This window comes from Mobula birostris, chromosome 2 (genome assembly GCF_030028105.1).
Source record: "Mobula birostris isolate sMobBir1 chromosome 2, sMobBir1.hap1, whole genome shotgun sequence".
Classification (NCBI taxonomy): domain Eukaryota; kingdom Metazoa; phylum Chordata; class Chondrichthyes; order Myliobatiformes; family Myliobatidae; genus Mobula; species Mobula birostris.
Genome location: NC_092371.1, coordinates 132,708,606 through 132,730,934, shown reverse-complemented (window position 1 = coordinate 132,730,934; position 22,329 = coordinate 132,708,606). Strand labels below are relative to the sequence as shown.

General features: G+C 45.9%; 1 protein-coding gene across 2 annotated transcripts in view; it reads right to left on the bottom strand.

Annotated features, from left to right (window-relative positions):
• The window catches only part of LOC140191293 (serum response factor-like), a 65,744-nt gene extending 53,244 nt beyond the window's left edge, over window positions 1-12,500 (bottom strand). The window contains exons 1-2 of one of the 2 annotated variants that reach the window (XM_072248571.1): window positions 11,858-12,500; window positions 69-335 (exon numbers count right to left, since the gene is read on the bottom strand). In XM_072248571.1, the coding sequence (XP_072104672.1) occupies window positions 69-335; window positions 11,858-12,349 (759 nt within the window). In that variant the 5' untranslated portion in view covers window positions 12,350-12,500. The remainder of the gene's footprint in view (window positions 1-68; window positions 336-11,857) is intronic. The other variant, XM_072248578.1, reaches the window with a different exon arrangement.
• Window positions 12,501-22,329: the final 9,829 nt, after the last annotated feature.

Genomic DNA, 22,329 nt, shown 5'->3' with positions numbered 1-22,329 from the left:
ACCCACAAAGCAATGAACCAGCTGAACACTTACTCCCCACAAACAGTCACACTGCACCATGGTTTTACCTTGTTTTCTCCACTGCTGTCGGTCTCCGATACCTGATAGGTGAGATCAGTTTCCTCAAAACCTGTGGCACTCATCCGTTGATCCGTAGTGGGGTCAGAACGCGGCGGGGAGTCTGGGGAGTTTAGACACGTCTGAATCAGTGCCTTGCCCGTCTCACTGGTGATCATCGGCTGCAGTTTCTGGGTGGCAAAGGTGTACACGTGCCCGGTCTCACTCGCCACCAGGAGAAGCACCTGCGTGCCTGTCAGCGTGGAAAGCTCATATGCCTGTACGTGGACAGAAAAAGGGCAGGTTGCTTTATAATGGCTTAACAGGAGCAATAACCACATCGGCAACACTGGGACACCGGTCTGTACCGGAGGGCAGTGGTTAACGAGGAACAGTCCACTGGGACACCGGTCTGTACCGGAGGGCAGTGGTTAACGTGGAACAGTATACTGGGACACCAGTCTGTACTGGAGGGCAGTGGTTAACAGAGAACAGTACACTGGGACACCAGTCTGTATTGGAGGGCAGTGGTTAATGGAGAACAGTACACTGGGACACCAGTCTGTACCGGAGGGCAGTGGTTAATGAGGAACAGTGCACTGGGACACCGGTCTGTACCGGAGGGCAGTAGTTAACATAGAACAGTGCACTGGGACACCGGTCTGTACCGGAGGGCAGTGGTTAACGGAGAACAGGACACTGGGACACAGGACACTGGGACACCGGTCTGTACATCACAGCACAGTACCTGAGAAGTTGCACATCTGACCCAAGCCCAACATGGCCATCATTGAGCCAGTATTTACAAGTTTGGACAAAGAGCTTCTATTAATAATTGCACTGTCGCTCCAAGAGAGATTGTTAGAAGAGCAGGTCAGGTCAGGTCAGGAGTGGAAGATTGAGTACTCAGCTGTTGTCAGGGCTATCATTCGAATCTTGAACATCCCTCATCACTACCTCGGACTAGCAAAACTATGTCCACTTTGTACTCATAAAATGGACTGTTTTTATTTGTTCAAATCATTTTCTTTAATGATGTACAATTTATGTTTTCTTGTAAATATCGTGCATCTCACATTACGTGCCTGCAGTAACATATTGGCTGATCTTCTATCTCAGCTCCACAACTCTGCGCCATAGGTTCCCTTTAATATCTAATCTATACATCTCTGCCACCATAACACCTTGGGTAAAAAATTCAAAGATCAACTACACTGAATAAAGCAACTTTCTCTCATTCATCCTGAATGACCAAAACTCCTTGGTCTAGCCCCGGTAAACATGTCACTGCACAGGGCACACAAGACAGTCATCATCCTGAACTCCAGAGGAAAGAAAGGCTCAGTGGGTTTCATCTTTATTCACAGGATAAATCTGACATCTCCCAAAGCTGGCAAACTTTCAATCACTCCCTTGATTACTTCTCTTAGAGTCAGTGAACACAGTAACCCTGTGTGGTCTCATCTCAACTCTGTAATACGACCAAGTAACATCCACTCTTGTTCCCCAGCTGCCTACCACCTCCCTCATGGTCCCAGCTCCTTCTACTACCCATTGTGTTTTTCTCTATTCTTTCTTCACCTTTCCTGCCTATCACCTCCCTGCCTCCTTCCCCCACCTCTTTATCTTTCCCCTTACTGGTTTTTCACCTGGAACCTACCAGCCTTCTCCTTCCCACCCTCCCCCCACCTTCTTTATAGGGCCTCTGCCCCCTTCCCCCTACAGTCCTGATGAAGGGTTCCAGCCCGAAACATCGACTCATCGTTTCCACGGATGCTGCTCTACCTGCTGAGTTCCTCCAGTGTGTTGTGAGTGTCACTCTTGTTCTAAGTCCTCTTGAAAAATTAGGCAATACAATTTGCCTTTGAATTGCCTGTTATCTGTATACTAACCTCATAAGATCCCTCTAAATGCCATTACTTTTCAATTCCTCACCATTTAAAATGCTAAATTTTCATAGTTTTTTCTACAAAGATCTCTAACACATTTAATTCCTCAGTAGAATAAAGAAAACTGGCATTTTTAAAAAATCAGCATTGTCGACTTGTTCTGGTGTTAGATTTTCATCAGCAACAATCTTGGCAAACTCAATGAAGTTCTCTGCTGCTTCGGGACCAGCAGATGCCATGTATTTTCTTAAATTTCTGCAACCAGTCTGCTGAATATTCACAACTACCTTCAATTTTCAGTTTGCTGTGATAGATCTTTGCTTGTTACATGATCAGCATGTGTTCACTCTGACACTGACAAATCCACTCTTTCAATACACAATCAAGATCATTATTTCTCACTTTATGCAGTGTTTCTCTATTTTTTGCTAACTTCTGTTCATTACATATCCGAGGTCCCTTCTCAGAACTGTCTGTGGTGTGCCTCACCTGGGATCCATGTGGAATTTTCCATTTGTGAAGTCATATCAGTGTTCAAACAAACTTCAGATTTTGGAGGTTTTTGGATAAGGAGTACTCAACCTGTACTACTCCTGACTTCTAGTCAAGCCTCCAATCCCAAGTAGTCCCTATACTCCCACCATTTGTTGTCCATTAAATTAATTAACACAAGTACATTGAACAAAATTGGAATGAATTGATTGAAGCAGTGGGCTCCATGTGGTAACTTACAGGGACGAATCACCATGCGTTTTCCTTGTATCTATTCAGCTGCTTACAACTCAGATTTATCAAATGCAAATACTCTTTCAATAATTCATTCAAATTCTGCCCAATCCAGCCAAGTGGCAGTTGGCAATTCTGTATGTCAGACCAACCAGTCAATAGCTTGGTCTTATCTTAAAATAGCTACATTTGCTAACTTTCCTTCTATGGGAACAGTTCCACAATTTATGACATCCAAGCTAACATTTCATTAGCCAGTCAGGGCTAGGATTTTGTGCTTATTAAGGGATTATATACAGATTAGTTATGTATTAATTCTTTAAAAGTTAGCTTCTGTCATATTTTAAATGTTTCCCAACTCTTGCCTCACACCTTTGTAGTTTGCATTAAGATCTCCATTTCACACCAAGACCAACACTTTCAAAATATTATAAAAAGTTAAGATCGTTCTTCCCCAAGGCCTCTTAACCACCAGATTATTAATTAGCCTTTTCTCAATACAGATGGGGTAATAACACAAGTAACAAACAATAGTCTGGAAAATCTGACAAGGACCCAAGAAAGTCGGATTATCCAAGTGACAGTGAAGTGAAGTGCACAAAGGCCTGGGTGAATAATCCAAATGCCTACCAATGTAGCTGCCTCCCAGGGAGTTAACCATGCTCACTCAGAGGTTGATTAAATTTAGCTCAGACCATCAGGGGAGGGTTATCTCCATATAACCCACCCCAATGGTCTGAGGAAATAGATGAACTTCTAAGCAGCTGCTTTGAGTTTGTAGTCTGGTCTACATTCCAAGACTCAGCTTCCAGCCTAGACCATGGGCCATCAGCAAAAGTAGTAAAACTACCCAGGAGACAAGCACTCTGGGAGAAGACATGAAATTGAAGCAGAGGTCAATATTGGATTATCCACAGCCTTACTGAATAGTGCAGCAGGCTTGAGAAGCAGCAGAACTACCTTTGCTATGGGACAAACCTCTTGCTCCAATGATCAAAAATCTTCAATGCTCTTTAAATAGAAAAATCAACCGTTAGCAGTTTTCCAGATACAGTCTCACCAGTGGCCTATAAACCCGCACTAAATCCTCCCTACTTCTATACTCCACAGTAAAGGCCAACACCCCACTGGCCTTCCAAATCACTTGTTGTCCTCTACACTAACTTTGTATTTCATGTACAAGGGCACCTAGAACCTTCCGTACAGCAGCATTTAAAAAGCTTTCCACCATTCCGAGCTTCCTCTCAAAATGTATAATCCACTCCCACATTACACGCCTCCAATCCGCTCCCACATCACACTCTAATCTGCCAGATCTGTACCCAGTTGCTCAATTTCTATTCCAAAGGCCTGCTCACAATTGCCATTCCCATTTCAGAATTATTCTCCAGTTCAGTTGCTTCATTTAAAGATTGTATAACTGCAGAGGCCCAGCATGGATGTCCGTGGCACCTCACTAGTTCCAGCCCCCCCTCACCCCAAAATGATGCATCTATCCCAAATGGATTTTGTTTAATACTGTATCATGGTAATATATACTCCAGCGTGAAGAGCTCCCTTCTCATCATGTATTAAACTTTCAGCATCTGATCAAATACCTGGTTTCCCATTATTCATCCTGCTTGTTACATCCTTAAGCACCAAGATGTATCAAGCACCATTTCCCCAGCACAGAACCAAGTTGATTCTACTTCACTGTCTCGATCAACTCCCTGTGCTGCTGTCCCAGTCCTGCCCACCTAATCCGGAACATCGCACAATCAAGCATCGTCCATTTTATCTGCTGTGGGAGTTTTCAGCCACAGTGTACATCCCATCAACAGGCACAAAACAGCTCACCCTCATGTCTTCTCCATCACCAGACCGGCTTGAAAACGTCTCTGAACAATTATTACCAACATATCACCTGCAGAAACAGAGGAGTCAACACACTGGACCACTGTTATATCACCCTCAACGGCACTTACTGTGCTACTCCATGCCCACACATCGCAAAGTCTGATTATCCGGCTGTACCTCTGCTTGCTGAGTACAGGCAGAAATTGAACTCCACACAGTACCACGTGAGCACCAAGGCAGCAAGGACAAGGGAGGCACAAGAACACTTACAGGGCTGTCGAGTCAGTGGACTGGACTGTATTCACGGATTCACTTTCAAATCAGAATAAGTAGGCCACGGTTGTCACGGACTTAATGAAACCTTGTGTGGATGAGGGTGTGCCCATGGGAACATACTGCACCTTCCCAAATCAAAAGCCGTGTATTAACCAGGAGATTCATAGTCTGCCAAGAGCTAGTCCAGGGATCCCCCACTCTACAAGGCGGCTGGGTAGAACTTACGGAGGACTTTCAAGAGCAAGAGAACAACTCCGAAGATGGTAAGAGACAGAATCAGCAGGGTTCAACTCTGTCAGTGTTTGCAGGCCATTACTTCCTACAAGGCAAAACCTAACAACATGAATGGCTATGATGCTTCACTCCAAATGAGCTCAAAGTCTTTATTGCTCGCTTTAAAAGGGAAAATGAAACTACAGCTATGAGGATTTCTGCAACACCCAGTGACCCTGAGATCTGTCCTAGAAGCTGATGCAAAATCATTTTTCAAGAGGGTGAAGGTGATGGGCCCTGATGGTGTACCTGGGAGTTCTCTGAAAACCTATGCCAACCAACTGGCAGGTGTTCAAGACATTTTCTATCTCTTATTATTACAGTCAAAAGTTCCCAGTTGATTCAAAAGGGCAACAATCATATCAGTCCCCAAGAGCAGCAAGCTGAACTGCCTTAAAGACTCACATTTACAGAGATGAAATGCTTTGGAGTTGTTTATGGCCAGAATCAACTCCTGATTCAGCAAGGACCTGGACCCACTGCAAACTGCCCATCACTGCAACAGGTCCACAGCAGATGCAACCTCACTGGCTCTTGGATCACCTGGACAATACTAATAATTATGTCAGGCTGCTGTTTATTGAATTCAGGTCACCATTTAATATAATCATTCCTATAGTTCTGATTGAAAAACTCCAAATCCTGGGCCTCTGTACCTCCCTCTGCAACTGGATCCTCGACTTCCTCACTGGAAGACCACAGTCTGCGGATCAGAAATAACATCTCCACCTCGCTGATAATCAACACTGGTGCACCTCAAGCATGTGTGCTTAGACCACTGCTCTACTCTCCCTCTACTCCCACATCCGTGTGGCTAGGCACAGCTCAAATGCCACCCAAAAATTTGCTGACGATACAACATTCATTGGCAGAATTTCAGATGGGGATGAGGTGGTGCACAGGAGCAAGGTATCAGCTAGTTGAGTGCTGCCGCAACAACAGCTTTGCATTTAACGTCAGTAAGACCAAAGAATTGATTGTGGACTTCAGAAAGGGCAAGACAAGGGAACTTATAGCAGTCCTCAGGGGGATCAGAAGTGGAAAGGATGGGCAATTTCAAATTCCTGGGTGACATTTCTGAGTATCTATCCTGGGCCCAACAGCAGCTACATTTCTTTAGGCGTTTGAGGAGATTTGGCATGTCACCAAGACACTTGCAAATTTCCCTGGAGAGCATTCTAACTGGCTACATCACAGTCTGGTTTGGGTAGGGGGCACTGCACAGGATCAAATTAAGCTGCAGGAAGTTGAAAACTCAGTCAGCTCCATCATGGGCACTAGCCTCCCCAGCATCGAGAAGAGATGTCTCAAGAAGGCAGCATTCATCACTGAAGACCCCCATCACCCAGGGCATGCCCTTTCCTCATTGCTCCCATCAAGGAGATACATGAGCCTGAAGGCACACACAACGGTTCAGAAACATCTTCTTCCCCTCTGCCAAATTTCTGAATGGACATTGAACCCATGAACATTATCTCACTACTTACTGAAAACTTCTTTTTGCTGCTGCAAAGTTAACAAATTTCAGGACATACACTAGTAATATTAAACCCGATTCGGATTCTTCATAATAATGGATTCCAGCATTTCCCCAAGACCAGATGTTGGGCTAACTGGCCAATAGTTGCTGACTTCTAACTGGCTCCTTTTCTCAAACAGTGGTTTTGCACCAAAGACAAAATTACTATAAATTATCCAATAAACAAACAAGTAAATAATGCTTACAAACAGTATTAATGAGGTATTGTTCAGGAATTTTTTGGCGGGGAAGAAGCAGTTTCTAAATCGTGTAGGTTCCTGTACCTCTTCCGGGTGGTAGGAAGGAGGAGGCATGTTGCAGGAGGGGAGCTTCCCTAATGATGGATGCCTTCTTCCTGAGGCATCACATCTTGATGTCCTCGATGGCAGGGAGGGTTATGCCCGTGACTGAGTCTACAACCCTCGGCAGTCTCCTGCGATCCTGTGCACCAAATCCTCTATGCCAAGCTGTGGTGTAACTAGTCAGTATAGATCAGTAATAACATCTCACTGACAGGTGTACCTCAAGGTTGTTAGCTTAGCCCACTGATCCATTCCCTTACATTCATAACTGTGTGGCTAGGCACAGCTCAAACACCATCTACAAATTCACCTATGACACAACTGAAGTCGCAGATGGCAACAAGGAGGTATAGAAGAGAGTGACAGATTGGCAGGTTGAGTAGTGTCATCTTACATTCAATGTCACCGAAAACAAGGAACTGACATTGGATTTAGAAAGGGGAAGTCAGGAAAACACACCAACCTTGTTGAAGGGTCAGCGGAAATTGTGAGCTTTAAGTTTCTGCGTCAACATCTCAAAGGATCTTTCCTGGGCCCAACACATTGATGTAATCATCAGGGAGGCATGAAGAGTTTGAGACTTAGCATGTCAAAGACTCTATGTAGATAATGTGAAGAATAGACTGATTACATCACAAGCTCCACTGCAAATGCCGCCAAGGGTCGTAGACTCAACCAGCTTCATCACAGGCAAAACTGCCCAAACTTCCTGCTCATGCACCCATCACTGAGGACCCTCACCATCTGGGCCATTCCTCCTTCTCTTTACTACTGTCAGGGAGGTGGTACAGGAGCCCGAGACTCACGCTGAAAACTTCCAGAACTTCAGCCCCATCAGACTTTTATATGATCAGAATCAAGGCAATGTTTAATATCACTGGCACATGGTGTAAAATTTGTTACTTTGCACCAGTACATCACTACAAATTACAACATATAATATAAATTAAATAATTAGCATAAAAAGACAACAAAACTAAAAGTGAGGTAGCATACATAGTTTATTGTCCCTTCAGGAATCTAATGGCAGAGGGGAAGAAGCTGTTTCTGAAATGTGAAGGTGGCTTCAGATCTGCAGTGACTTGTCTCTCAATGAGAAAACCAAGGATGGAGTTGCAGAGGCCCAGGTTTTGGAGCTTTTTGATTAGAACTGAGAGGACTGTGTTGAACGCTGAGCTGTAGTCATTAAATAGCATCAAACCTGATGCAGGTACCACCACTGTCTAGCTGATCCAAGGCCGAGTGAAGAGATAGTGAGGTTGCACCCAGTGTAGAATTATTGCAGTGATAGGCGAAGTCCAGGTCCCTGCTGAGGCAGGAGTTGATTCTGACCATGGCCAGTCTCTCAAAGCATTTCATCACGGTAGATGCGAGTGTAACTGGGCTATAGCTGTTCAGGCAGCTCTTCTTGGGCACTGGTATGTTTGCCACCCTTCTGAAGCAGGTAGAAACCTACAACTGCAGCAGTGAGAGATGCAATATGTCCTTGAGTACTCCTGTCAGTTGGTTTGCACAGGTTTTCAGAGCCCTACCAGGTACACCATCAGGGCCTGACACCTTCTTGAAAGAAGTTCTGATGTTGGTCTCTGAAACAGAGATCACAAAGTGACCAGATGCTGCAGGGATTTGCACAGGGTGGAGTTTTATTCTCCCTTTCAAAGTTCGCATAAAGGAGTTGAGCTCATCTAGCAGTGGTGCACCACAGCCATTTACAATGTTGGGTTTTGCCTTGTAGAAAGTAATGGCCTGAATACCCTGCTAAGGCTAAAGTGCATCTGATTCTGTCTCTAACTTCAAATGGAATTGTGTTTTTGCTCTTAAAATAGCCTTCCATAGGTTGTACCTAAACTTCTTGTATAATTTTGGATCATTGGTCTCGAATGTCAGAGCCAGCCGTCGGCAGACTGTGAATCTCCTAGTTCATCCACAGCTTTTCATCTGGGTATATCTAGTATGTTCTCGAAGGCACCCACTCACACACACAGATCTTATGGTGTTTTCATTCACATTCAAGGATGAATCCCTGAATATCGTCCAGTCCACCAACTCAAAGCAGTCCTGCAAGTGTTCCTCCGCCTCCCCTGACTGTACCTCCTTGGTCCTCAACACTGGTGCTGCGATCTCTAGTCTCTGCTTGTACACTGGGAGAAGTACGAGGTACAATCAGACTTTCCAAAGTGTGGACATGGGATGGCACAAAAAGTCTTCTTGATGGTGGTGTAACAGTGCCAAGTGCTTTGGCTCCTCCAGTTCCACAGCTGATATGTTGGTGGTAGTTGTTCAAGTTAGTCTGGTTGTAATCCACTGCAATGATAGGAAAGGCATCAGGGTGACTGCTGATCACAGGGTGCAGCTTTTGCAGTGCCTACCTGATGCTGGCCAGGGGTGGAATATACACCACTACCAAGATGACAGCAAAAACCTCCCTCAGTGCGTAAATAGTACAAAACTTGACCACTAGATGCTCTTGGTCAGGTGAGCAGGATTGAGATGGAAACACCACAATGAGTTAATCGTAAAGCATGCTCCACTTCCTTTACTTTTAAAAGACTGAGCTATTCCATCATTGTGGTGGAGCGTGAAGCCTGCAGACTGCAGCACTACATCTGAAATGGCCAGGGGTAAGCCATGCTTTCATGAAGCAAACTACATAGCAGTCCCTGATGTCCCTCTGGTACTGCAATCTTGCTGAGGTCTTCAAATTTATTTTCTTGAGTCTGTACATTCAGCAGCAGGACAGTCAAGAGTGGAGGTCTAAGAGCTCTGTGTTTCAATCGTACATACAAAGCAGCTTGCCTCCCCACTTTCTCTTTCTCAAAGGGGAACTGCATTTGCGTCCCAAGTCTGCCACCCATAGTCCACGGAATTTGAGGATACATACTTCTTTTAAAATCATCCTAAAATGATGTTGCTTATTGATGCTCCCATGGCTGTGACTGAGGATTTCAGCCAGTGATCCTAAACGAGAATATTCGATGATTTCCATCGCAGCTGCACGTACAGTCACAATTATCAGTGCCACCTTGACCAGAACCATGAACACTGCTTCATTTTCCCTTGTTTTGCACGAGTTATTTTGTAATTAGCAATTATGTCTTCGAACCACACTGCTGCTGCAGAACAGATTTAATGTCAGTAAACCCGATTCTGTGGAAATTTGCAAAAGTCTCAGCTGATATACCAAAACTCCTCAAACCCCTAACAAAGGAGAGCTGCTGGTGTGCATTTGTGACTCATCTACTAAATGTATCTACTGTGGACCGACTGCAGTGGTCGGCAAGTTACAATGACACTCAGGCTCCTGTTAATTTGAAGCAGAGCTTGATAGCTTTTGATTGGTAAGGGCAGCAAAGGCAAAGGGGAGAGGGCAGATTTGAGGGGGAAAATAAATTTGTTATGGCAATGTAGCAGTTACCGTTAGGCTATGAGAGCACCTGTGACCCGGGGTCAATTCACCCACTGTAAGGAGTTTGTACGGTCTCCCTGTGGCCACGTGGGTGCTCAGCTTTCTCCCACACTCCAAAGGCATACAGGTTAGCAGGTTAATTGGTCACAGGGGTGTAATGGGTGGTGCTGACTCACTGGGCCAGAAGGACCTGTTACCATTCTATATCTCAAAATAACAATAAGCCACGGCAGAACACGCTCGATTGGCCAAATGGCATACTTCTGCTATGTCACGTGGTCTGAATTCTAGCCATTACCCAGCCTCAAAGCAGTGGATGTGTGCTGCTGGGTGACAGAGGCAGCTCCCCTGCTTTTCTTTGTCAGCAGCAGGTGGGAGCCTCTGACTGCAGCAGTGAGCAGCTGAAGATGGCCAGGTTTTCAATACCTGGCCAGAGCCTAACACGTTGCCACGGTTCACCCACTCAAAGTTCTAACATCAGGTTCTGAGGCAGATGTGAAAAAGGATAACAGAGTGCCACTATAGTCCCAGTAACCACTGGATGGTATCAAAAGCTTCCAGAAGTCCACTTCACAACAAAAGGTTTGTAATTCATAGCTCCTGCTCAACAGCATATGACCCCTCACACCAAGTACATGTCCTATGCTGAGCACTGATGGACACCAGGCCACTGGACAGATACCTTGGCTAGCTGCTCTCCCCTCCAAGTCCAGGGGGAGTTGAGCCTAACATACTGTATATCCTGCCACACACATCAAAGTTGCTGGTGAACGCAGCAGGCCAAGCAGCATCTCTAGGAAGAGGTACAGTCGACATTTCAGGCCGAGACCCTTCGTCAGGACTAACTGAAAGAAGAGCTGGTAAGAGATTTGAAAGTGGGAGGGGGAGATCCAAAATGATAGGAGAAGACAGGAGGGGGAGGGATGGAGCCAAGAGCTGGACTGGTGATTGGCAAAGGGGATAGGAGAGGAACAGATCAGGCTCTTCACATCGCGAGAGGACTCCCAACCACTGGAGCACCAGGAAGTAAACTAGCTTGAACTGGGGAGAAAAGGAGAGGGAGTGGAACGGGGGCGCTATCGATCCACAGTCCCAATAACAGCTCTAGGTGCAGACACCAGCAAGGTTGGCACCATCACTCTGCAAAAGGTCACCAGGTTACAGTGCATCTGCTATTTTACACCACGAGGTAAAAGAGACAGCTTCAACAGGGCACTCATTCCGCAGAGCAGTCGCGGCGGACACTAGTACCCGCAGAAAGCAGGCTGGATTTCCAGCAACCTGTTGAGGTATCCCGGCTGCAATATTTTTGCAACTCCGATTGTCCCCGCCGCGCATTCAACAAGTTATCTTAACCAACCCGCCCACAAGCACGGGGGTTAACCTGTCCCCATCAATACAGAAGTGGATCCGGATAGTGGGGGAGGGAGAGAGGAGAGGAAGAGGTGGGAGAGAGAGAATAAACAGCCCACCCCACCACCCGGCCCCCTCTCCGCCTCATTTAACCCAGAGCTTGCCAGCGAGCTGTCAGCCGAGGCCGGCAGCGTCAGCGGCGGCCCGGGCCGCTCACCTTCTTCATGATGCCCGTCTTCCTCTTGCTGAAAGTCGTGTATCTCCTCAACTTGTTGTCGATGAATTCCATTTTGATCTTCACTCTGCCTCGCGTTTTCTTGCCCGGTTTCAGCCCGGCCGCTGCAGCTGCCGGGCCTCCCGCTGCAACCACCCCGTAAGCCCCACCGCCGCTGCCCGCTGCCAGACCCGGGCCGCCACCGCAGTCCAGGCTCGGGTCGTGTCCGGTCAAGCCGACTGCTGCCTCCATGTCCGACACCCGACGCTTCACCCCGCGCCTGTCAACCGGGGCCGGGGGCACCACCAGGTCATCCTCGTCGTCGCTGCTGCCCTCCGAGCCACTGTAGGCGGAGCTGAGGGGAGGCTCCCGTTCCCGGTTGCGGACGCTACCCGGTGGCGGGGGCGCTGCGGGTGGTGGTGGCGGCGGAGGCGCCTGCTGCAGGTTGCCCACGGTCGAGACGCTGTCGTTAACTCCGGCCTGGCTCTGCAGCATGGTGCGGGCTCCGGTCCGTACGGAACCCGCCGCTGCTTCTCACTCCCGCCACCAACTCGCTACACCGGCAGTCGCAGCACAGCGCGGCACTCTGTTCCACGCCCAGCAAATAATCCCGCGCTCACCCACGAGCCCACATCACCCGACCCACCATACCCGCCCTGCCAAAAGAACCTATCTCTCCCCCAATCACACCACTGCTCCAGAAATAAATCAATGACTGGAAACTCCGGCGGTCGAGGATTCCCTCAATGGCGGAGGCAGCGCGACTCCGGTGCCCGGCGCTACTTTCTCCTCCCCATATAAAGAGACAATGTTTCCTTTTATGGCGCGAGCTGCCCTTATATGGTGAGTCACCGCTTCGCGCTTTGATTGGCTGTCCGGTATCGTCACCCCCGAATAATTTACATACCAGCGCGAGCTTCTAATTACATCATGGGTGGGTACAGAATGGGAGAGGGGCACATGAGTGGGGGAGGGATAGGGCTTCGGAGACGACTTGATGGGCCGAATGATTTGATTTTGCTCCTATATCTTATGAGGGAGTGGGGGAAAGAGTGGGATTTATGAGGAAAGGTTAGAGTTGAGGAGAGAATAACTGGGGAGAGGGAGATTGGGGTTGGAAGGAGTGGAGCTAGGAGGGAGTGTGAAGGAATTGGGTGAGATAGGGCCAGGGAGTGAGGGGAAAGAAGATGAGGGTAACTCATTTCTCCATCTCCCCATCAACAGTTCCCTTCTCCCTCTCTCCTTATCTGTCTCTACCTATCACCAGCCCTCATCCCCCAATTCCACCCCTCCTCTTCTAACAGTTCAATTGACCTACTGTTGCTCTTTTTGTTCTCCTTCCCTCTTCTTTCTCTCCTACCCCTTTCACCACACTCCCCTATTTCTCTTTCAGCTCTCATCTTCCATTCTTCCTTGCTCCCTGCCCTCTCCTTTCGTCCTTACTCCCTCCTCTCCTTCACTGTTACTCGATATTAGGATAATAATTTGCCCTACTGTTTTCCCCACAACTGGATAAACTACTTTATCCACATGAAAATGCATAAACCATCCACTTGACACTCACTCAACATGTCCAAATCACAATCCCAGCCAGCTCTGTATTGGTAGATGAAACAAACAACTCATCATAGCAGGAACGTTGTGAACTGCACTGATCTGAAATACCCTGCTTGGAATAGAACAGTACAGCACAGAAACAGGCCCTTTGGCCCATGATGTCTGTGCCAAGCACAAAGTCAATCTAAACCTTTCTGCCTGCACTTGACTCATATCTGTCCACCATGAATATTAATATATCTGAACCCCTCTTCAGTGATACAATGCTATCTGCTTCCATCTCCACCTCTGCTGGCCTATACCAGGTATATTAAAAAAATGTCCCACACGTAGCCTCCAAACTTTTCCCCTCTCATGTTAAAGTTATGCTCCCTAGTATTAGACATTTCTCCCCTGGGAAAAAGAATCTGACTATCTCATCAAAGGTCTGAATTTCTATATGTCTGGATCTGTATTGTAAGTTAACACGTTATACCTCAGAAATATTGTCTTTGTTCACTTATTGTCGATAGAATACAGTGACACCTTAAAATGCTGGGAGGAAACTGTGGAAGGTATGAGTCTGGGTGTCATTGGTCGTTCTCGGGACAGATCGGACATTGTTATCCACAAATGGCTCTTCCTCTCTGAGGTTGTTGGCATAATCAGTAAGCAGACCGAGGAAGCTCCTATCACCTGTAATGAGCAAGAACACAAGATTTGAAAGATGCAATGACCATCAGCCAAGAAAATGGTGGAGGAGACAAAGTTAAAGCTCACCTTGTGAACTTAACCTAACTGACTAGGATGTAGATTCTTTCTGTTGGCCTCCATTCCCCTCTTGACCTTGCTTCCCATCGCCTTTCTCTGTGTCTTGTCCGAGTCTTTTTTTTGCTTTCAATGATCATTCCATCTTCCCTTCCTTTATGATTTTTCCCTTCTCCTCTTCCTCTGCTTGCCTTATCTTCATCTTCATCTTCTGCTTGTCTAGTTCTACTCTTATTCCATTTCCCTCGGCCCTTCTGGCTTTCCCATCTCAATCTATGCCCTTCTCCCCATCCCCTCTCTCTGTCTTCCTGGCCTCTCTCCCTATATCTGTTTATCTCTTCCTCTACTTCTCCCTGTCTGTCCTCTCTGCCTCTATGCCTCCTCCCAATTTCTCTTCTTCTATCTCTGCCTTGGCCAGATTCTTTCCTTCTCTCTCTCTGCTGTTCTCCATCTCTCCTTTTCCTTTCCATCCATTTTGTATTCCATTCTTTATCTTGGCCCATTTTATCTTCCTCTCTCCACCTTGATTTCCTCACACTCTCTCTTGCCATCTCCTCTTTCTTCTTATTGCCTTCACTGTGTTCAGTCTTTCTGACCCTCTCTGGTGACATCTTCCTTTCTTCTCTCTTCCAAATCTTCCTCTCCTCCTCATTATCTTGTCTTCCTCCCTCTCTATCATCGTATGATCGTGACGTTAGTTTCTGTGACCTTCTCACTCTCTCTCTGCGTCTCTCCAGTTTCTCTTCCTTCTCTCTCATCAGCTGGTCTCTCAGCTTACATTCTTGTTTCCTCTCTTTATCTCTTTCTGTCTCCTTAAATCTGCTAATTTTGCCTGCCTCCCTCACTCCTCTATCTTCCCATACTGCTTTCCTGCTCTTCTCTTCCTCCCCTCCCCCTTGCCTGTGTATCTTTATCTGTTTCACTTTAGCTCCCATTTTGTGGAAATACTCTCCCTTTCTCTCATGGATCTCTCTGCCCATTTCATCTTTCACTCAATAAGTTGTGAGACCTTCTCCATCCCGACCCTGCATTCCTCTCTTATTAAAGCACGTCAACGGAAGAAACCTCCACTGAGATCCAAACGGCCAATGGTCCACTGTGCAAAGCTGTGAATACCTCAGCAACTGAGCTCAGGTATGTCATCGGGAGAGATTATGAGAAATGCCATTGTCACCAGGACAGTGACCGTGTAGGCAGTAGGTGCAAGGAAGGAAACCCAATCACTTGCCACCTGCAGAGAATTGGCAACATCAATGACCACAGATAGCCTACACATTTTTTTTTCCTCCGCCAGAATTCTTCCCATTTCCTCCCTGCTCTTGGGACCAACAGTCCTGACTTCTTTCCCCACCGTGACCACAGCACCACAAGGACACAACAGCACAAAGAAAAAGACAGTGAGCACCACCAAGAGCACAGGTGCCTGAGGCAGCGTCATCCCACCCAAGCATCAGTAAACTGGTTAGAGTACATAGAATAATGCAGCACAGAAACAGGCCATTCACTCCAACTGATCTGTGCTGACCAAGATGCCCATCTATGTGTTACCTGACTTGCTCCAATTTTGTTGGCCTATTTCCTTCATTCTAGGTCTTGATCCCTCTGCCAATGGAAACAATTTCTCCTTTTCATGATCAGAATCATTCACAACCTCCTCTGTTCCAACAAAAAATAACTCCAACTTCTCCAATCCCTCATTGTTGGAATCAGTCCAGCAAATTTCTTCCACCCGCTTCAAATTCTTTCCCTCTTTCTCGAACTGTGGTGCTCAGACTGGACATTACTCCAGTTGTAAAGGAATCATACATTTGATAATCAGGATGGGTGGTAGAAATGGGGGGGGGGGGAAGAGATGTGAGAATAAAAATTGGGATTAAATATATCATTTGTGTTGATGATTGGCATGGACTTGGTGAGCTGAAGAACATGCTTTCAACCTATATCTCTGATTCTGACACTGTCCCACTCTCTGTCAATACACAGAGTGACCCCTCTAAGTATCATTGTAGGGCACGTCCTCTTTAAACATGAGGATATACAAAATAGAAACTGCAGTAGACCAAGTCTGCTTCATTCCACTGCAAGATCTTTTACCTCAGTTCTGCTTCCATGCATTAATCCCATATCTCTCGAACCCTTTAATATCTAGAAGTCTATAATTTATGATCTAATGACTACCCATAATGGTTCTTCCAGAAATTTACCATCCTGTGGGTGAAGAAATTTATCCTTATTTCTGGACTGCCAACCCCTTATTTTGTAACTGAACTAGATTCCCCAAGTCAGAGGAAGCTTCAACTCAGTTTGTACCTAACTATACTTAACTAGGGGTTTGTACATTTCAATAAGATCACTTCTCATTCTTCTAAACTCCTGAACGTGTTAACCTAATCTGCTTAACCTATCCTCATATGACAAACCATTTATACGAGGAATCCAACTGTCTAAGCTGTAAAGATAGGTACAATTACAATGTTTAAAGGAGAGCTGGATAGATGCATGGATAGGAAAGGATAAATGCAGGTAAATGGGACTAGGTTAGATGGCATCTTGGCCAGCAGAGATGAATTGGGATAAAGGGCTTTTTGCATGCTGTGTGAATTTACGATCTTTGCTTTCCCAGCATCTGTTCCTGGGGAGACCAGACCTGTTCATAATATTCCATTTGCAGTCTCACTAGAACCCCATGTAATGGAGAAAGACATTTCCTGTCCTCAAATATCTTGCACTAAAGGTCAACATACTTTTGCCATCTAACCTGCATGTTAACGTTCATTGTGTACAAGGAAACACAGGCACCTCTAAACACCAACAATCTCTCAACATGTTTCACCTTTATGTTTTTACAATGTGTATGACCTCACCTTTCTCCTCATTACACATCATCAGGTATCTCCCTGACAACATCAGTGGGAAGTGAGCCCAACTTCAGCACCTGACTGATGGGGTCAAGGAGTTGGACATACTCAGGATCATTCAGCAGGCTGAAGATATTATAGATGAGACTTTTGAAGAGGTAGGGTCACAATCAGAGTACAGGCTTCGAACAGTAGATGCATGACCACCAGGAGAGGTAAGGGGTTTAAAAAGTCAGTGCAGGGTTCCCCTGTGGCCATTCCCCTCAGCAATTAGTCTACCCCTTAAGATACTGCCGGGGGGGATGAGCCATCAGATCACGACAGCAGCTGCCAGGCTGGTGAACCTGTGGCTGGCGAACCTGTGGCTGGCTCAGGGAAGGGTAAAATCAGGCAGTGCAGCAGTTATAGGGGACTCAATAGTTAAGGGGACAGAAAGGAGATTGTGGCCACAAAATATACCCCATGATGGTGTGTTGCCTCCCAGGTGTGAGGATCCATGACGTATCAGAGTGGCTGCAGAATATCTTCAAAGGGGAGGGGAAACAGCCAGAGGTCGTGGCGCACATTGGCACCAATGACATGGGCAGAAAAGGGGAAGAGGTCCTAAGCAGTGAGTATATAGAGTTAGGAAAGAGACTGAAGAGAAGGACCTCCAAGGTTGTAATTTCCAGGTTACTCCCAGTGCCATGGGATAGTGCAGGTAGGAATAGTGTAATAGCACGGACGAATGAGTTGCTGTGGAGAGGTTGCAGGGGACAGGGTTTCAAGTTCTTAGATCACTGGAACCTTTTCTGGAGAAGGAGTGACCTGTACAAGAGGGACAGGTTTCACCTGAACTGGAGGGGAACCAAATCTTGCCCAGGAGGTTTGCTGATGCTACCCAGGAGAGTTCAAACTAGTCTTGCAGTGGGCTGGGAACTGGAACCCCAGGTCATTAAGGAAAAGATCAGACCGGAAGGTAAATGTCAGGAAAAGTACTGAAAGGCATAATCAAAATAACAGGTATGATGGGTCGGATAGTTTGAAATGTGTTTATTTTAATGCTAGGAGCATATGGGTAAAGGTGATGAACTTAGAGCATGGATCAATACATGGAACTACGATGCAGCCATTACTGAAACTCCATTGAGAGAAGGGCAGGAATGGGTGATTAATGTACCAGGTTTTTTCCAAAGTTTTAGAAAAGCTAGAGGAGGTGGTAAAAGAGAGGGTGGAGACACACTACTAATCAGGGACAATATCACAGCTGCACTGGCGAGACATAATGGAGGGGTCGGACACAGAGTCCATTTGGGTGGAACTCAGGAATAGGAAGAATTCAGTTACACCAACGGGATTGTACTACAGATCTCCTCCCCAATAACCACTGGAACATTGAAGAACAGATCTATAATTAGATTTAGGAATGTGCAAAAATAATAGGGTTGTTGTTATGAGGGAGTTCAGCTTCCTTAATATAAACTGGAACCTTCTTAGTGTAAGAGGTTTAGATGGGGCAGAACTTGTTCAGTGTATCCAGGAAGGTTTCTTAAATCAATATGTGAATGGTCCAACAAGAGGAGAAGCCATACTGGACCTGATGTGGGGTAAAGAGCCTGGCCAGGTGACTGACCTTTCAGAGGGTGAACAGTGACCACAACTCCTTAACTTTCAGGATAGCTATAGAGAAGCATGGATATGGTCCTTGTGGGATGGTTTTAAATGGAGTAGGGAAAATTACAAGGGCATTAGGCAGGAAATAAGAAGTGTTAACTGGGAACACCTTTACTCTGGCAAGTCCACATCGGACATGTGGAGAGTGCTTAAAGATCAATTGCACAGAGTACAGGAAAGGTTAGAAGGAAGGATGAGGACGGAAAGACAAGAGAACCTCGGGTGTCCAGCGAGGTGGTGAATTTAGTCAAGAAGAAAAGGAGAAGTAACTAAAGCATTGGAAGTTAGGATCAATCGATGCACACTAGGAGTATAAAGAAGCCAGAAAAGAACTAAAGAAGGGAATTAGGAAAGCCAGGAGGGACCACGAAAAGTCCTTGGTAAATAGGATTAAGGTGAATCCCAATGCATTCTATACATGCATCAAGAGCAAGAGAATGACTAAGAAGAGGGTGGATAAAGGGGAGAACATTTGGTTGAATGCAGAGAATATGAGTGAGGTACTTAATGAGTACATTGCTTCAGTATTTACCAAGCAAAAGGACCAGGAGATCAGTGCTGAGTGTATAAATACATTAGGGTGTTTGAGACCAAGGAGGAAGTATCGAACCTACTAATGAGTATTAAGGTGGATAAGTCCCCAGTGCCTGATGGGATTTACCCCAGGTTATTGAAGGAGTCAAGAGACGAGACAAGATTGCTGGGCCATTGACCATTATCTTTGTATCCTCTCTAGCCACAGGCATGATCCCAGAGGACTGGCAAGTGGCTAATATTGTACCCCTGTTTAGGAAGGGAAGAAGGGAAAATCCTGGAAACAATAGACCAGTGAGTTTCACATCAGTTATAGAGAAATTGCTGGAGAAAATTCTTAGGAATGGGATACATGAGCATTTGGAAATCTATTGTCTAATTAGGGAGAGCCGGCATGGCTTTGTATGTGGCAGGTCATGCCTTACCAACTTCATTTGAGCTTTTTTTTTGACCAGGTGGTGAGACAGACTGATGAGGGTAGGGCAGTGGATGTTATCCACATGGGCTTCAGCAAGGTGTTTGACAAAGTCCCTCATGGGAGGCTTTTCCAGAAGATTAAGATGAATGGGGTCTGGGGCAAAATGGCTGTTTAGTTTCAAAACTGGCTTGTACATAGAAGATGGAGGGTAGTGGTTGAAGGGACTTATTTGAGCTGGAGGTCTGTAATTAGTGGAGTTCCTCAGGGATCTGAGCTGGGACTCTGCTGTTTGTAATATAAACAAATGATCTGGATGAATATGTAGATTGGTGGGTTAGTAAATTTGCTGATGATACTAAGATTAGTGGACTTTGAGGATAGTGTAGAAGACTGGTAAAGAATACAGCAAGACATAGATCAATTACATATATGGGCTGAGAAATGGCAGATGGATTTTAACCCAGATGAATGTGAGGTGTTGCAGCTTAGTAGAGCAAATGTGAGGAGACAGTACACTGTTAAGGCTGAGGCTGAGCAGAGAGATCTTGGGATGCAAGTTCACAGCCCTTAGAAAGTGGCTACAAGGGTCAATAAGGTGGTTTAGAAGACTTATGGAATGCTTGCCTTTATGAGTTGAAGCATGGAGTTCAAAAGTCAGGAGGTTGTATTGCAACTTTATAAACTCTGGTTAGGCCACATCTGGAGTATGTATGTATTTCTGCTTGCCCAACTATAGGAAGGATATTGCTTTGGTGAGGGTGCAGAATAGGTTTACCAGGATGCTGCCTGGTTTAGAGGGCATGTGCCATCATGAAAGGCTGGATAAACTTGGGTTGTTTTCTCTGGAGCACCAGAGGCTGAATGGAGATCTGATAGCGGTTTACAAGTCTATAAGGGACATAGATAGAGTGGACAGAGAGCATCTGTTTCCCAAGGTTGAAATGTCTAATACCAGAGGGCATGCATTGAAGGTGAGAGGAGGAAGGCTCAAAGGGGATGTCAGGGGTAAGTTTTTTTCTCTCAGGAAGCAGTGGATACCTGGAATGCGCTGCCTGGTATGGTGGTAGAGACAAATACATTAGAGATGTTTGGATAGGCGTATGGCTGTAAGGAAGATGGAAGCATGTGGACATGGTGTGGGTTGGAGGGAATAGTGTTTGGGTGTTATTGATTTGCTTTTTAGCTGGTTTCTGTGCTGTACTCTTCTATGTTAACTTGCCTGTGAAGTCTAATCCATATGCCATCCATCTCTCTGAGACATGTTCCTCTTGGACAATCAGGTGGTGCCCCAGCACCGTACTGGTTACACCCTGCGAAATTGCAATGTTTATAGTGTTCAGGTCTCTCAGTGTTGGACTCTGCACTGAGGAGTGAAGTTGTGCCAGGGATGGCCGTCATGCACTTGCTCCACATGGACCTGACACGGTGATGTCCTCGTCCATGGGCCACGAGTACTGTGAAGACAGAACTCTGCTCTACTGCCCTGATGCACACACAACAACTCAATCTTATCTGGGTTCAGTCATAGACTTCGGTTGTGGTCAGACATAGACCACCATCCATCCCTTCACACCTGTATTGTCTCCTCCTTTTCCCAAATCTCCACTCACCCTCTACACTTGTCGCAAAACTAATCACCTCCCACTTCTCCTGTCCCTCTGCCACCACCTCCCTTTCTCTTCACCACTCACCCCTCCCTTATTCTTTCTTCTAACCTCACTACACCCTCTTCAATTCCCAGGTCCTTCCTCACTCTGCAAAAAGAAAAATTCAGGGAATGGTTTTCCATAGTGAGTGAATACACACACACATACACACAGAACCTTGCACATACGTAAACACATTCACACGTCAGAATCTGAATCAGGTTTAATATTGCTGGCATATGTCATGAAATTTGTTAACTTTGGAGCAGTAGTACATTGCAACACATGATATAGAGAAAAAACAGAACTACATTAAGTATATATTATGTATATTACATAGTTAAATTATAAGTTATGCAAAAACAGAAATATATAGTAGTGAGGTAGTGTTCATGGGTTTAATGTCCATTTAGAAATCGATGGCAGAGGTGATGAAGCTGTTGCTGAATTGTTGATTGTATGTCTTCAGGTTTCTGTACCTCCTTCCTGATGGTGACAATGAGAAGAGAACACGTCCTGGGTGCTGGGGATCCTTAATGATGGATATCACCTTTCTGATGCACTGCACCTTGAAGATGTCTTGGAAATTATGGAGGCTAGTCCCCATGGTGGAGCTGACTAATTTTAGAACTTTCTGCAGCTTACTTGGATGCTGTGCATTAGCAACCCCCCCCCCCCCCCCACACACACACCTCTCTGCCCCCTTTCCAACCTGTTAATGGTGCACAATTGGTTGCTGGGGTTACCAAAATTCCTGCTGGTGGAAGTGCTGAAAGGATGTTGAATCTATCTGGATTCACACTTTCACTTTCATGAAACTCAGCTGCAGACAAGCTCTGTTCACAAAAGCCAGCTTCAGACCAAGAAAGGAGCAAATACCAGAAGAACTAAATCTGCCCTGTGCAAGTTGCTCATAAATCATTTTGGTTTCTGAGAGATTAACACATGTGCAATGAACAAAAGAGGATTTACCTTTCTGTGAAGGTACAACTTGTGGCTTACCCTTCACCCAATTCTTGTTACCACACTCCCTCTCTGAAGCTCAATGGAAAGGATTCAGAA